We start from the raw sequence: 14,002 nt of genomic DNA, 5'->3' as shown, positions 1-14,002 counted from the left end.
ATTCAACTTCTGCAGCACTGAAGGAGCCACACAAAAGGTATGTATATATATTCCTCTTTCTAAGATGTTTAAGGTTAGAGACAGAATGAGAGGTTGTAAAATGTCTTATATTAAAGCTGTTAAGTTCTGGTGCAGCATTTAGACCTTAATGTTGTTAATTTCTCAAAAAAGATTTGGTTGGAACTTCATAACATAACCTAAACTCATGAATGATCATATGTTAACAGCTTTCATTCACTGTGACATTTTTGAAACTTGAAACTTACCTTGACCAATGTCCTGCTACATAGAAAATAAAACACATTTTGAAGTGTTTTAACCTATTTAGTCAGTAAGACGTTTCCTATTACAGGGATATGCAGGATGAATGATCCATAGTTCTGCCCGGCCGTATTCACTCTACTGAGAAATGTGTTACCTTGGTGTTATAGTAGACAAGGGAAGGGATTCAGGCCAGGGGTCTCACTCAAACCCAGACCATTTTTAACACACATGCCACTAATGCTGCATTCTGCTTTGCTGCACTTCACTTAGATAGTTTTATACTTTTAGATACTTTATACAGTTATTATGTTTGCTAGCAGTGGCAGAGCTGAGCTACGCTTGCATTAATCACTAACACAAGTGATGTTTCATGTTTTAAACTAACCTGGAAGTGTCTTCCTTGCGGGTTTCTTTGTGAGGGTCTTTCTCTTCTTCACTCTCTCCTTTTTGGCTCTTTTTTCCCTTCCTTCTGTCTCTCCAACTCAGGTAACTATATTGTCTGTAAACGTAGAAAAAATCTGCAAATTAATCACCTGCGCTGAGAGTAAAAATGACCTCAGACCGAACTGCTATCATGTTGTGACTTATGATGTACTATGACCATGTTGTAATACTTTCCCCGAAATCCCATCCATCCATCCATCCATTTTCCAAGCTGCTTCTCCATCAGGGTCGCAGGGGGGTACTGGAGCCTATCCCAGCAGTCTTTCCCTGAAATATTAATGGATAAATACTTTGTATTTTAGTATTCCAGCCACAGTGTTTATGGAATAAATTTCTTGGCAAAAGTTTTAAATAAAATAATAAAATACACAAACAAAATATTAAAAATTAAAATGTAGAAAATATGCTGCAGAAATAGATAATAAGAATGACATTTTCCAAAGATGTTCAGTTTATTTACTCTATACTTATCTTACTTTATTCGCTAGCATTATGCCACTTCTTGCTTTGTTTTTTTTTGGAGCGTATTTTGTGATTATCCTATTTTGCATTTGGAAACTCACTTCTGCTTCTCAAACTTTCTTTTGCTTCTGAATTTTGTGAGGTAGGAGAGTCTTAGAAGAAGGTGTTGACCTTAACCCCCAACTGGCCAGGCCCTGTCGGCAGGCCTTTTTTTAAGGAAAAATAAAATAAATGAGTAAAATATGAATTATTTACTTAGAAACAGTTCACTTGACATCCATGTTGTGCTCATTTTTGCTTCTAGATGCACCTGGTGGAGTTTGTGGCCATCCTGTGGCCGACCACAGTGCTGCTTTTGTTGCCCGCAGTCACACAATGTGGGAAGTGCCCTCGTGTCTGCATCTGTGACAGCAAAACGCTCACTGTATCGTGCACAGGGAAGAACCTCACCCAGGTCCCTGCCACCATTGATGAGGTTCTTTTCACTGTTCTCTTACCATCTCACCATCCACTTTATTAGAAAGCCCTACCTTGTGTTTCCCCTCTCTGCCCACATTAAATGCTCCAGTTATCTTATAGGTGCAATATATAGATGTACTCTAATTATACATATGCTGTCTCTAATTCCAAGACGAAACTACAAGTTGGGGATTTCTAATAAAGCATCACCTTCTTTGACACACCATATGGCCAAAAGTATGTGAACATCCCTTCTTAATGGGTGTTTCAGTCTCAGCCATTGTTAACAGGTGCATAAAAATAAGTATACATCCAGGCAATATCTATATGATGAACACTGGCAGTAGAGATAGCTCAGATCCAATGCCAGTATCAGTATTGGACCGATATCAGCAGAGTTCGACCTCTGGTGATGCTACAGCCACCCATAGCTGAGAGTCCAAGAGAGCACAATTGGCCTCGCTCTCTCTGGGTGGGTAGGATGGCCGCCCTTCTCCTCCCATCACTCAACATGATGATGATGATAGTCAGCGCAGGTGTCTGTTAGCTGATGTAACAGATCTGGCGGTTGGCGCTTTCCTCCGAGCATGTTCGGCTGTCCCGTGACGTTGTGTGAGTGGCAGTTCGAAACGAAGCAGTGGTTGGTTTCACAGGACTCAGAGGAAGCCTGTGCTAGCCTTCACCCTCCTAGTGTTGGTAGTATCATGTGATTGGGATAGTCCTAATTAGCGGGTGGAATTGGAAACGACTAAATTGGGGAGAAAATCGGGTAAAAATTAACAAAATAAATAAAGAAATATTGTAGCCTCGGCACAGAAAAAAAGAAGCAGAGTCTGCCATTTTCTGTTCAAGGAAAATGCTCTTTATTGAGCAGCAGAACAGAAACTACTCACACATGGGGGAATAGGGGAAGGTCACCAACACCCAAATGCAACATAAACAGGATACACATTTCATAACACTAGAAACCACACAAAAGTACAGAATAAACCAAAAACATATTTCAGCTTAACAGCCAACATTTACCCACTTTAGTTAACTAAGTAAAGGCTGTCGAGAGGTGCACAGCATTCTGCGAGTCCTTTACATGCTTCTCTCTGCTCTCCCAGTTGGCCCAAACCTTAAGTCAAGTGGTCTTATCAACTCAGAACTTGATTTATTTTTTATATATGCTTTACATATAAATATGTAATACATATATATGTGAGTATGCTTATGAATTCATACATTTTAAAGTGGACGTGTACACTGGAAGTATAATAAATAGCAAAAACAAAAGTGTCTGAACACTTGATTTCCCTTGCTGTAACCAGTGTAAAGCTCAGTAATTGGTCAAAGTTCTGCTGCCCTAATTAACTGTAGGCAGTGTTATTGTGAAGTCAAAACATCTAGGAGCAACAGCAGCTCAGCTGCAAAGTGGTGGCTTACACAAGTTTATAGAATGGTCTCACAGAGCGCTGACGTACAAAGGTTTTTAAATGAGATGTTCAACAAGTCCTTAGAGATGTGTATGTTACGGTGTCCACTTACCTTTGGCCATATAGTGATATAGTGTAAATATGGAATCTTCTCAATACCAGCCTCTTAATGATCACAATCTCATCACAGATAACAGTGAAGTTGGATTTGAAGAGGAACAACCTGGGGGAGTTGGCGCGGGGAGAGTTTACACACACACCATACCTCACACACCTGGGCCTGAAGGGCTGCAGAATAAACTCCATACAAGAGGGAACCTTCAGGGGTCTTGCACGCCTCGTTCAACTCGACCTCACCAACAACAACATTGAGATCCTTCCCCAGGTATGCATGTGTGAAGATATATGTGCTAAATATGTTTTTCTTCTACATATACGCTATTGTTGAAAGGTTTGGAATATCTGTTCAAAAGTTTGGAATCAATGTTTTCAACAATATAACACCAATCTGCTTTCAGATAAATGTTTAATATGAATTCAATATACTAGTCCTGTGCATTTAGTCTATTGTATGTTTGTCTAGTTACCCTTGCAAATCAGAAAACTCCATCTCTCTCTCTGTCTTTCTCTCTCACTATTGCTTTGTCACTCTCTCCTTCTTTCTCTAGGAGTCATTTGATGGCCTGTCATCGCTGAAACAGTTGTTGCTGGATCGTAATCGCATTGATGAGATCAGGCCAGGAGCATTTTCTCAACTGGGTTCACTAAACCTGCTGTCTCTCACCCATAACCAGCTCACTTATATCCCCAATATGGCCTTTCAAGTATGTACTCCAATACTCTCTCAAATCCACCAGTACACTTCATTTAAAGCTTCTTAATGGTACATTAAGTACAGCCTACCATCAGTGCTGGTTTATAGGCTTATTTAATCAAACACAATATTCATATATTGGGCTCCAAAACAGATGCTTTCTTCTTCTTGGTTTTATTTGGTGCCATTCCAAAAAAACTTTCAACCACTGGAAAAAATCTATACCTCTTGAACCCTATGTTCATTATCTTCACCCCTCAGATTACTACTATTTTGTTAAATTGTCTAAATATGCATTTCTTGATGTAAAATTAAAGTGACATCTCTCCCTCTTCTGTCTCTCAGGGCCTGTTGAATCTACAGTCATTGCCTCTGAACCATAACTCTCTTAATAATCTTGAGACTGAAGCCTTCGCCAGCCTTCTCTCCCTCACCCACCTCAGTCTCAGTCACAACGAGCTTCAGTTCTTCCCCACTGCTACCATGACCAGGTAACTCCTCTCAGTATGACAAGGCATATCCCACCATGAATAGATAATTCCACCCACTATGACCTGTTATTTCACATGTCGAACTGGTAACTCTTCCCACTATCACCAGATAAGGTAAATTCCCTCTCATGACCAGGGAACTCCTCCCAACATGCCCTTCTCCCACAGTAGCCAGTTATCTCTAGTCATGATCAAATAACTTTTGGTTTAAGTAACTTTCCCCATGATGGCCAGGAAACTCCTCCCACCATGACCATGTAAGTCCTCCTACTATGATCAGGGATCTCCTCCCACTATGATCAGGTAACTTCTCATTCCATTATCAGATAAATCCTGCCATGATCACATAACTTCTGGAACCGCAATCAGGTACCTTCTCCTGCTATGACCAAGTAACTCTTTCACCAAGACAAGGTAACTGGACCCTCCATTACTAGTTAATTCATCACACCATGAATAGGTAACTCCTCCTACCATGAGCAAATAAGTCCTCCCACCATGAGCAAATAAGTCCGCCAGTTAATTCCTCTTGCCATGATCAGGTAACTACTCCCACCAGGATAAGGTAACTCCTTTCAAAATGATCAGGTAAATACTCTTATCATGAGTGGGTAACTTCTCCTACCAAGAGCAGGTAAGTCTTTGTACCATGATCAAGTAAGCTCCTCCACCATGACCAGGTAGCTCTTCCTGCCATGATCAGGTAACTCCCACCATAATAAGGTAACACTTTCCACAATGACCAGGTAACTCATCCTGCCATGATCAGTTAACTCCCACTATGCCCAGGTAGTTGCTCCCACAATGGTGTGGTAACTGCTGAAATAATTTTGTATCACACCAAAATATTTCTACTGAATTTATGTAACATTAGAGATTTCAGAATACAAATACATTCAAATATATTCTTGAAGAATTGTAATAAAATGAAACCCATTATGTGGTCAGAGGCATATACCACCAGAGTTGAAGATAATGTTCTCTCTCTGTCTCTATCTGTTCTCCTGTCTTGCTGTTTCTCTCAGACTAGTGGGGCTAACTCACCTGGATTTGAGCTTTAACCCCATGACGTTCTTGGGTGAGATGAGTGTGTCAATGCCTAAACTCACTCACCTGTCTATGGCACACATGGCCTTGCAGGATGTTTCTGCAGCAGCACTGTCTCTCTCTCCACACCTGTCTTGCCTGGACCTGAGTCATAACCAGCTACACTACCTCCAACCACTTATAGGACCTGGACAGCTCCAGAGCATCAACCTCACTGGTAACAGCACAACACACGTTTTTTAATATTTATAGTAACACACCAAATTATTGTTGGTTGGTAACTGATACAGGCTGCTTATTCAGTAGAGTTAGGCTTAATGTTACAATCATTTAAGTACAATGTGATTTAGAAGTTAAAATGCCTTTGACATATTTACTGTTAAGGATCATCTGAATATTGACTGACTAAAAATAAAACTGCTGGAAATGTTGTGCTTTACTGAAACATTGCATTGCTTCTGGTTTTAAACCACAATTAGAAAGTATAACATTTAAAGGTGTTCACTACTGTGGGTTGTGGGTGTTCCACAACCTGGTATTCCACATACTGTAAAATCATCCAAAAAAACAAAAGATATACATATATTTACACCATTATGTGCATACTGTATAATTGGTAGCCAAATCATTGGATATATCAATCGAATTTGATCATAACAAAAAACAACAAACACTGGATTGGGACACCCTTAGGTAACCCCTTCTATGACAACCAGGTCATTTGTCCCACCCACCCCTAAGTAACTAAATGACTGGGTAAAACTTTCCACCATGAGCAGCAACCACCACCTCCACTGTTGAAGATCTTTTAAAACAAGTTAACTCTTATTGTTTTCTGACACATTCTAACACAGTTATTTCACATTCATTCGGCTCTTCTTTTGGCTCTAGGGAAACTCTGAGAACACTTCAATTGTGCATTGTAACAATTTGGCACTTTATCTTTTCCTCCACTTCATTTGTTTTTACTTAGAATAAAGCCACTATCTCTTTAAGCTACACTATGTAAATTTTGGGGGATTTGGACACCTGTCTGGTGGAAATATGTAACTTCAGGCAACTTGAGGAAGAGCTTTTTGTTTACATGTGACTTGTAGCAGCACACACACACCATATTTTAGAGTGTTTTTTCTTCTGATTCAGTAAAGCTATTCCTTTTATCTTACATAGTGCAGCTTTAAAAACCTCAGCTCCTCCAGTCTTATGTCACTACATGTTTGGTGTTGACTACAAAAAAAAACTGTTCCAACAACAGCTATTGTAATATTCTTTTTATTTCAGCTAATCCAGTGTGGTGTACATGTGTGCTGCTGGACCTGCATGTCTGGGCACGGGATGGCGGGGTCAAACTGCAAGGAAACTGCGCTGGACCACCGCACCTTTCAGACGAGCCACTAGAAGGTGTGCTGGAGCAGGACCTGCGCTGCAGGAGACGGGTTGGAGGGTTGAAAGAGGAGGAAGAGGAGGAAGAGGAGGAAGAGAGGACAGTAACCACGACAGAGCTAAAGTCGAAAGACAACTGCCCTGAGAACTGCCGGTGTGAGGTGAGTGTGTGAGTGAGAGAGAGAGAATTTGAGGCTTTCAGTGTGAGACAGCATATATAGATATGGGCCTATCCTCAGAGCCGGCCCTGACCAATGTGGTGCCCTAGGCGAGATTTTGGTTGGTGCCCCTGCATCATCAATCATCAGGTTTATACACTCACACAGACACTGCAAAGCTTTATGTTTTTGAGGTTTTTTTTTATTTTAGAACAAAAACAACAGTAAAACAGTAAAATCAGTATTAAAGAAACAAATAAAAAGTAAATGAATTATAAATATAACCGTATAACAATAAATAAATATAAAGGTGCTGCACAAAAAATATTTGAAAACTATTTTACATAAAGTAGTGCAGAGAACAAGCTTATTGTAGAGAGTCTCTAATCAACGAGGATTAAGACCTGCTTATTTAGTGAAAATGGGGGGGGGGGGGGTCTTTTCAAATTTCTTTAATGAGTTTAGGGAAGGTGGTAGCTGACGCTATCACTTGCTAGCTAGTGACTATTTTTCTGAAGGGAACTTTTACCGTACAACATACACATGGCTAATTCACCATATTATTTTACCTCTGTTTTTTGCTGCCTTTCTTCCTCCTCTTTTCTCCTTTTTCTGCCCTGGGCACCAAAGGACTTCTGCCTTTCAGACATCTTTACGGGGAGATGTCACTCACTCTGTGGTGTTGTCTTTTTCCTCACAGAGAAACAGTAACGAGGTGCGCAGAGCGCGCGGGGGCGGGTGATAGGTGTTGTATGTTGTTATTATAATAATAATTAATTTGACTAATATTATTAAACAATTAAGTTATGATTATGTGGAGTTTGTTTGTTTTCATATTTATTAATTGTTCATTTGTAAAAAAAAAAAAAAGAAAAAAAAAAAAAAGAAAAAACATGCACGTGAGCGCCCCCCTGGACATATGGCGCCCCTAGCATTTGCCTATATCGCCTAATGGAAGGGCCGGCCCTGCCTATCCTGGATGGTGCTTGAAGTCAAGAGTCCTGGAGCGTGCTAGATTTAAACGTGTGCATTTGACAGAGACTCATGCAAACAGGGGTGATAGTGGGAAAAATTCCTGAGCCTGAACTTTTTTTCTCTGCTCGGGAGGTGAGCAGGGTGGGGGTGCTATGTATGCGACACACTTAACACATAACTTGTTGGCCCCTGGGTGCAGATATATGTCTATGTATAACCCTGATCTTCATTACTGTCAAAGAGTTTTTGCTTTTGAATTAGTTCCTTCAATGATAGATTGTGTTGAATTTTGTTGAAATACATGAACAACATTCAGACATGAGATAAACAAACCCAATATAATCCTATATTTCAGAAGCTTGTGCAGATTATCAGAACTCTTGGGACTAGCAGGCCTGTTCAGGAATCCATACCTGTTTTTAACTAGTCACATACCTTATTGCTTCTATATTATATTATATTAATTATATTAATTATATAATATATTAATATATATTCCCCGGGCTTAATATAGTTGTGTTCCATGGCTGAGTTTATACGTTTCGCGTTGACAGTGGAAAAAAATTCGCACGTGTATTTCCCGGGATTTCCTACTGAATCTATCAATTTGTTTAGTCAAAGCAAGTCCCGCCCCCCTGTTTCTGACTGGCTTAATGACTAGTAGGCGAGGCCTTGGTATACAGTGAAACCTGCGCATGTCAGCGCATGTCAGATCAAGAGAAGCGTCAGATCCTATGGTCAGATCACGAGGCCAGGGGTCGGCAACCCGCGGCTCCGGAGCCTCTGATGCGGCTCAGCTTTTGAAAATAATTAATTTAATTAACGTATATTATTTTTGAGACTTAAAAAAATGTTCGGGCGGAATATCACAAACGTCCGCTATTTAGTTTCGGTTCGCTTGACTGACATGTCGGCGTCGTCACTCCCCACCCCCCCCCCCTCCCCCGTTCGCTAGAGTGAGATGTCGTCGTCGTTTTAATATATTATGTGGCTCTCACTGAAATAAATTTCCAATTATTTTGCTTTTATGGCTCTGAGTCAAAAAGTTTGCCGACCCCTGCACTAGGAGAACCTTTTTTTTCTCGCAGGCACGTCGGTATGCCGGAATTCCGGCGTGGCGCCAGAAAACTATCAGGCCTGTGCAAAAGACTAAAGATGTAATATGACAAATAAAATAATGAATATTTTTTAATGATATGAGCTGATTAATTTAGCAAACGGTCTTCAGATTCATGTGCAGGCAAGCATATTAACCAATATATACAATTAAATTTAAGATATGGACCGTTGCCTCGATCTGCAGGCCCCAACGACCTGTGGAAATCCACTTGAATATTTTTAATTCATATAATCAAATAGACTATCATAAATATTAGATTGACTAGAACACTGTTGGCTCTCTGTATGTGAAAAGTTGTAGCTCTACGTTAAACTACTACTGAAATGATGGGGTGCTGTACCCCCCTCCTCCCTTTTCTTAACATAAAAAAATGTACAAGTGTCAAAATAAAGATACTTTTATAAATGATAACCTGCTTGATCACCAATAAGGATGTAAATCGTGTTCATTTTCTGGTTAGTAAATCACATTTCCATGCACATTTCCAAATATATTCTGTCAGTGTTATTGAAGGAAATACATGCATACAGCAAAAACCATGGGACCCCCAAAGCAAGCAGGAAATGCATTTTATGATTACTGTGAAAAGAAGTCAGTGGGTTAAAATAGTACATTTGTTCATGTATAGCTCTACAGTGGCAGCTCATTGGCAAGATAAATGACCTAAATCCCTTCTTTTCTTCGATTTTGGTCAGACAGCTGTAAATAGACCCCAGTGCTCTGATTAGTCCTAGCTTGTTCTCTTTCAATCAGAATTTTGGGTGAGAAATCACTGCTGTGTTCACCATGATGTGTTTCTTGCTAAGGCCCACACAAAAGGCAAATAGTGGGCATGCGTCAATGTCCCTTCAAATGCCAAGGAGATTTTCCTTGCCATTGTCATCATTGGCTTGCTCACAACACCTGTTGTGGAAGGCGCTACATAAATAAACTTTTCTTAACATTACATGTAAAAACCCAGAAGAGAAGTGTAGTTTCACTACATTTGAGCAGTTATCCATGTCAAAAAATCCTTCATCATAACCATATCCTCAAAGTATTTACTCTGAATGACTTTCTTTACATCTGAATTTGAAAAATCAGTAGAATTCCATTTAAATGCCAAGTGTGAACAAGGCTAAAAAGACTCACCTGAGTGGTTTCTGGCTCTGTATTACATCTTGTTACCTATAAAAATGGACAGAACTACAGACAAAACTCAGGCTTTTTATAGATATCCATTATTATTGATACATAAGCAAATCTACTGTGCAAATTAGATGTTTCGCCAAACCTGAAGTGATGTAATGCCATGAATCCTGCTTTTTCTCTCTCTCTCTCTCTCTCTTTCTATGCTTTATTTCTCTATCTGTCTTTCTCTCTCTTTCCGTTAGCCTGAGGCTCAGCATGTGTCTTGTGAAGATCGTGGCCACACCAAAGTCCCCCGTGGTTTCCCCAACAGCACCCACTTGTTGGACCTGCGTAGCAACCACTTCCACTATCTCCCTGGCAACAGCTTCCGTGGCATCCCTGAGGTGGTGTCCCTGCACCTTGATGGCTGTAAGGTCCATGAGGTTGAAGCTGGAGCTTTCCGTGGGTTGAAGGGGCTCATGTACCTATACTTATCAAACAATGAGATTTCCTCTCTGGACAAGGAGGCCTTCGCTGGAGCCCAGCAACTCATGTACCTCCACCTGGATGGAAATAAACTCACCCACTTCCCCTCTGAAGCTACGCTATCACACATTCCGAAATTACTGGAAGTGCACCTGGAGAGAAACCTCATCACGAAGCTGGAGCCTGCAGGGCTTCTCCAACCAATCCCCATGCTCCGTGGACTCTACCTGACCAATAACAGCATCTCCACTGTCTCAGCAAAGGCTTTAGACCCTGCCACAAACCTCGAGATCCTACACCTAGGAGCAAATCAGCTTACAGATGTGCCACGTGAGTTGTTAGGCCATGCCCCTCTATTGGCTGAGCTCCATCTCTCAAGGAATCCAATTCGCTGGATTGGTCCAAAGGCATTTCAGGCAGTGGGAAGAAGTCTAAAGCATCTGTACCTGGATGGGCAGGGGCTGAAGAAGGTAGGGGGCATATGTGAGACACAGTTAAATATGTCTTCCTCAAATAGTGTAAAAAAAAAACGAAACGAAAGCCATTACGAGGAACTTGTGTATGACAGCAATGATATGTAATACAGGTCATATAATAAAATATAATATATTGCCATGTATACCTATGTTTATACCAAGGCTCACAGCCCCCTTGAACACCTGTGATCATATCATATTTGAATGAGATCGTTGTCATCAACAGACATTAAAAGGACAAAAAATTGCACTACTACAGATTATAGAGCATAATTATAAATACTAATAAAAGCTCCTAGGACAACATAACAATTGGAACATAACATAACAATGTTCCAAAAATGGAACATCTGTGCAATCAGACTCACCTGTTCTTCACTTGTCCCAATTATCATGCTGAGCTAAGTTGATATCTTGTATGGTTTATGCTGTATGGAAAACATTGTCTAGAAAAAGCTGATATGCTGCGTCATGCTCATCTTTTGATCTTTAATACAGTTATTATATATATATATATATATATATATATATATAGAGAGAGAGAGAGAGAGAGAGAGATAGATAGATAGATAGATAGATAGATAGATAGATAGATAGATAGATAGATAGATAGATAGATACTTTATTGATCCCGAAGGAAATTTAGCAAACATATATACATATAAACATATAAACATGTAAAAACATTATTCCAATATTTGTGCTTCTCACTGTAGCTGAGTCAGGAGGCTCTGGCTGGATTGGGCTCATCTCTACAGTCTCTCGCTCTGGAGGATAATCAGCTGGAGCAGCTGCCTGACCTTTCACATCTGACTGGACTACAACACCTCACACTGGACCACAACCCTCTAATGTGTGACTGTAATCTTCTGCCGCTCCGCAGGTTAGACACACTCACATACTGGCTAATTTCTGAACATTTAGGGACCACCAGTCATGTTATATACATTCATTGTGTCATAAATTCTAAGCTAAGCACAAAAAATGATATATATGGATAGTCAAATCTTGGTCAACTATGTTGTCTATTTAATAATGTAATCAGATATTGAATAAAATAAAATATATTTGGGTAACCAAATTCAGCATAGGTACTCAGATACAGTCCACTTCAACTGGCAGTGAAAATGATACCAAACCACACTGACTGGTGGAAAAATGCCTTGTGGTGCCTAGCAACACTAAAATTGCTAAAACAAACCATCCTCTCTCTCTCTCTCAGATGGATGGAGCAGGCTGGTCTGAATGTGTCTGCAACGTGTGGTTACCCTGCTGAGCTTCGTGGTCAGAGTGTCAGAGAAGTGGACTTCAAGAACTGTAGCACTGAGAAACCCCATGTCATCACCAACTCCACCAGCCTAACCAAGACCTCAAAATCCTCCAAATCCAAGCTCACACTACTGAATGGAGTCACAACTAAGCGTTCCAACACCAAATCCAAACCTAAACCAGCCAAGACCAAGCCAAGGGTGAAACCATCAGTAGCTGAACCTAACAGACCCCTAAAATCAGCTCTGAAAACAGCACAGAGAAAGAGCAAGAAGATACAATGACTCCAAAGGAAGAAAGTCTTTCAGAAGATTGTCTCAGGAGAAATAAAGCATCTCTTAATACTGTATTAATGATGGATCACTGATTACTGATTTGCCCTAAACCCCACTTTCATTACAAAACATTCTGTTCAGGAATGGTAAAAGTATGAGGTCTCCACGGCACTGTTAGACTGCTGAAAGAGTACAGGGATGCAGAAGAGCGCAATATAAAGAAAATGATGAGATTATAGATGTCTTGTATGTCTGCTGAGGCTGGGGAGAGATGAATCAGATATAAAACAGTGAAAACATCTGTGAGAGAAAATGAGAAAGTTTCTCAGAGCTGAAAAGAAACAGGAGACATCTTCAGTCTAAGTGTTCTCGTCTGCTGCTTTACTACGGCAGTAGTGCAATACAATAACTGTTTATGCAGCAAGGACACTGAATGTTAACTGCCATCATGGCTGCTACTATTGGTGTATTTTGCAATAAATATGCTCTTTTATGACTTTTATTGTACAGTATTTTGTACAGTATGTATAAGTATAAAGTAGTGATGTATAAAATGTGTGGAATTCTAAAAAATAGTGATAATCAAATGTCTCTTGTAAGACGCTGTTTTACATTTAGTACTATACTAATGACTCAGTGACCTACAAATAGTTCCTTGCTAAACTAAATTTTAACAAACAGCTTTACAATCCGTTAAAATGATAAAAAAGCATGTCAATCAATTTTCAGATTTTTCTGAAAATGTTTTTTTTTTCACACTTTTAAACTAAACATAATACTGGGAGATCCTAAAATGCATCCATTTTGTACCATGATAAACTGCCCAGCAGGGAGTTTGGCCCCATTTGATGCAGTAACAGTCTTCTGGGCTTAACTTACACTAAACGTTGGAACATTGCTGTGAGGATTCGCTACGTTTGAAGGAGTGGCTGCAACGTTAACCTATACTTCTGGACATATAGTGCAGTTTTCCTCCATGCTGATTAAGTCTAGTCATGGTTTAGCCTATATGTTCCTGTCAGCTGAGAATCTCCAGTTAAAATGGCTTGATTCCAGTTCTGGAAACCGGTGTTACGCCGAATTTCATCTCTCCAACAGCGACACATAATGTATTAATAATCATAAACAGAGAAAGATGATAAAGCCACGTGAAACCATATCACCAGACATTCTGAGACAGGATGTTAGGTGGTTCCATGGTGTAATGGTTAGCACTCTGGACTCTGAATCCAGCGATCCGAGTTCAAATCTCGGTGGAACCTAACTTCTTTTTTCCTTCGCTTCTTTACCAAAATTGAAACACACAATAATATATACCGTTTTTCGGTTAGAACACGAGCAAAGTTAGTTT

General features: G+C 40.0%; 1 protein-coding gene and 1 non-coding gene across 2 annotated transcripts; both read left to right on the top strand.

The window, feature by feature from the left end:
- Positions 1–1,474: 1,474 nt before the first annotated feature.
- chadla (chondroadherin-like a) lies at positions 1,475–12,660 on the top strand. The gene is made up of 9 exons (XM_037540273.1): positions 1,475–1,645; positions 3,238–3,432; positions 3,716–3,871; positions 4,207–4,352; positions 5,378–5,616; positions 6,681–6,949; positions 10,415–11,101; positions 11,824–11,990; positions 12,330–12,660. The coding sequence occupies exons 1-9, from the start codon at positions 1,475–1,477 to the stop codon at positions 12,658–12,660; spliced, it is 2,361 nt and encodes a 786-aa protein (XP_037396170.1).
- Positions 12,661–13,841: 1,181 nt separating this feature from the next.
- On the top strand, positions 13,842–13,913 carry trnaq-cug. The gene has a single exon. It is a non-coding gene; the product is annotated as a tRNA-Gln (tRNA).
- Positions 13,914–14,002: the final 89 nt, after the last annotated feature.

This window comes from Pygocentrus nattereri, chromosome 1, assembly GCF_015220715.1.
Source record: "Pygocentrus nattereri isolate fPygNat1 chromosome 1, fPygNat1.pri, whole genome shotgun sequence".
Lineage (NCBI taxonomy): Eukaryota > Metazoa > Chordata > Actinopteri > Characiformes > Serrasalmidae > Pygocentrus > Pygocentrus nattereri.
This window is presented reverse-complemented; position numbering and strand designations above follow the sequence as displayed.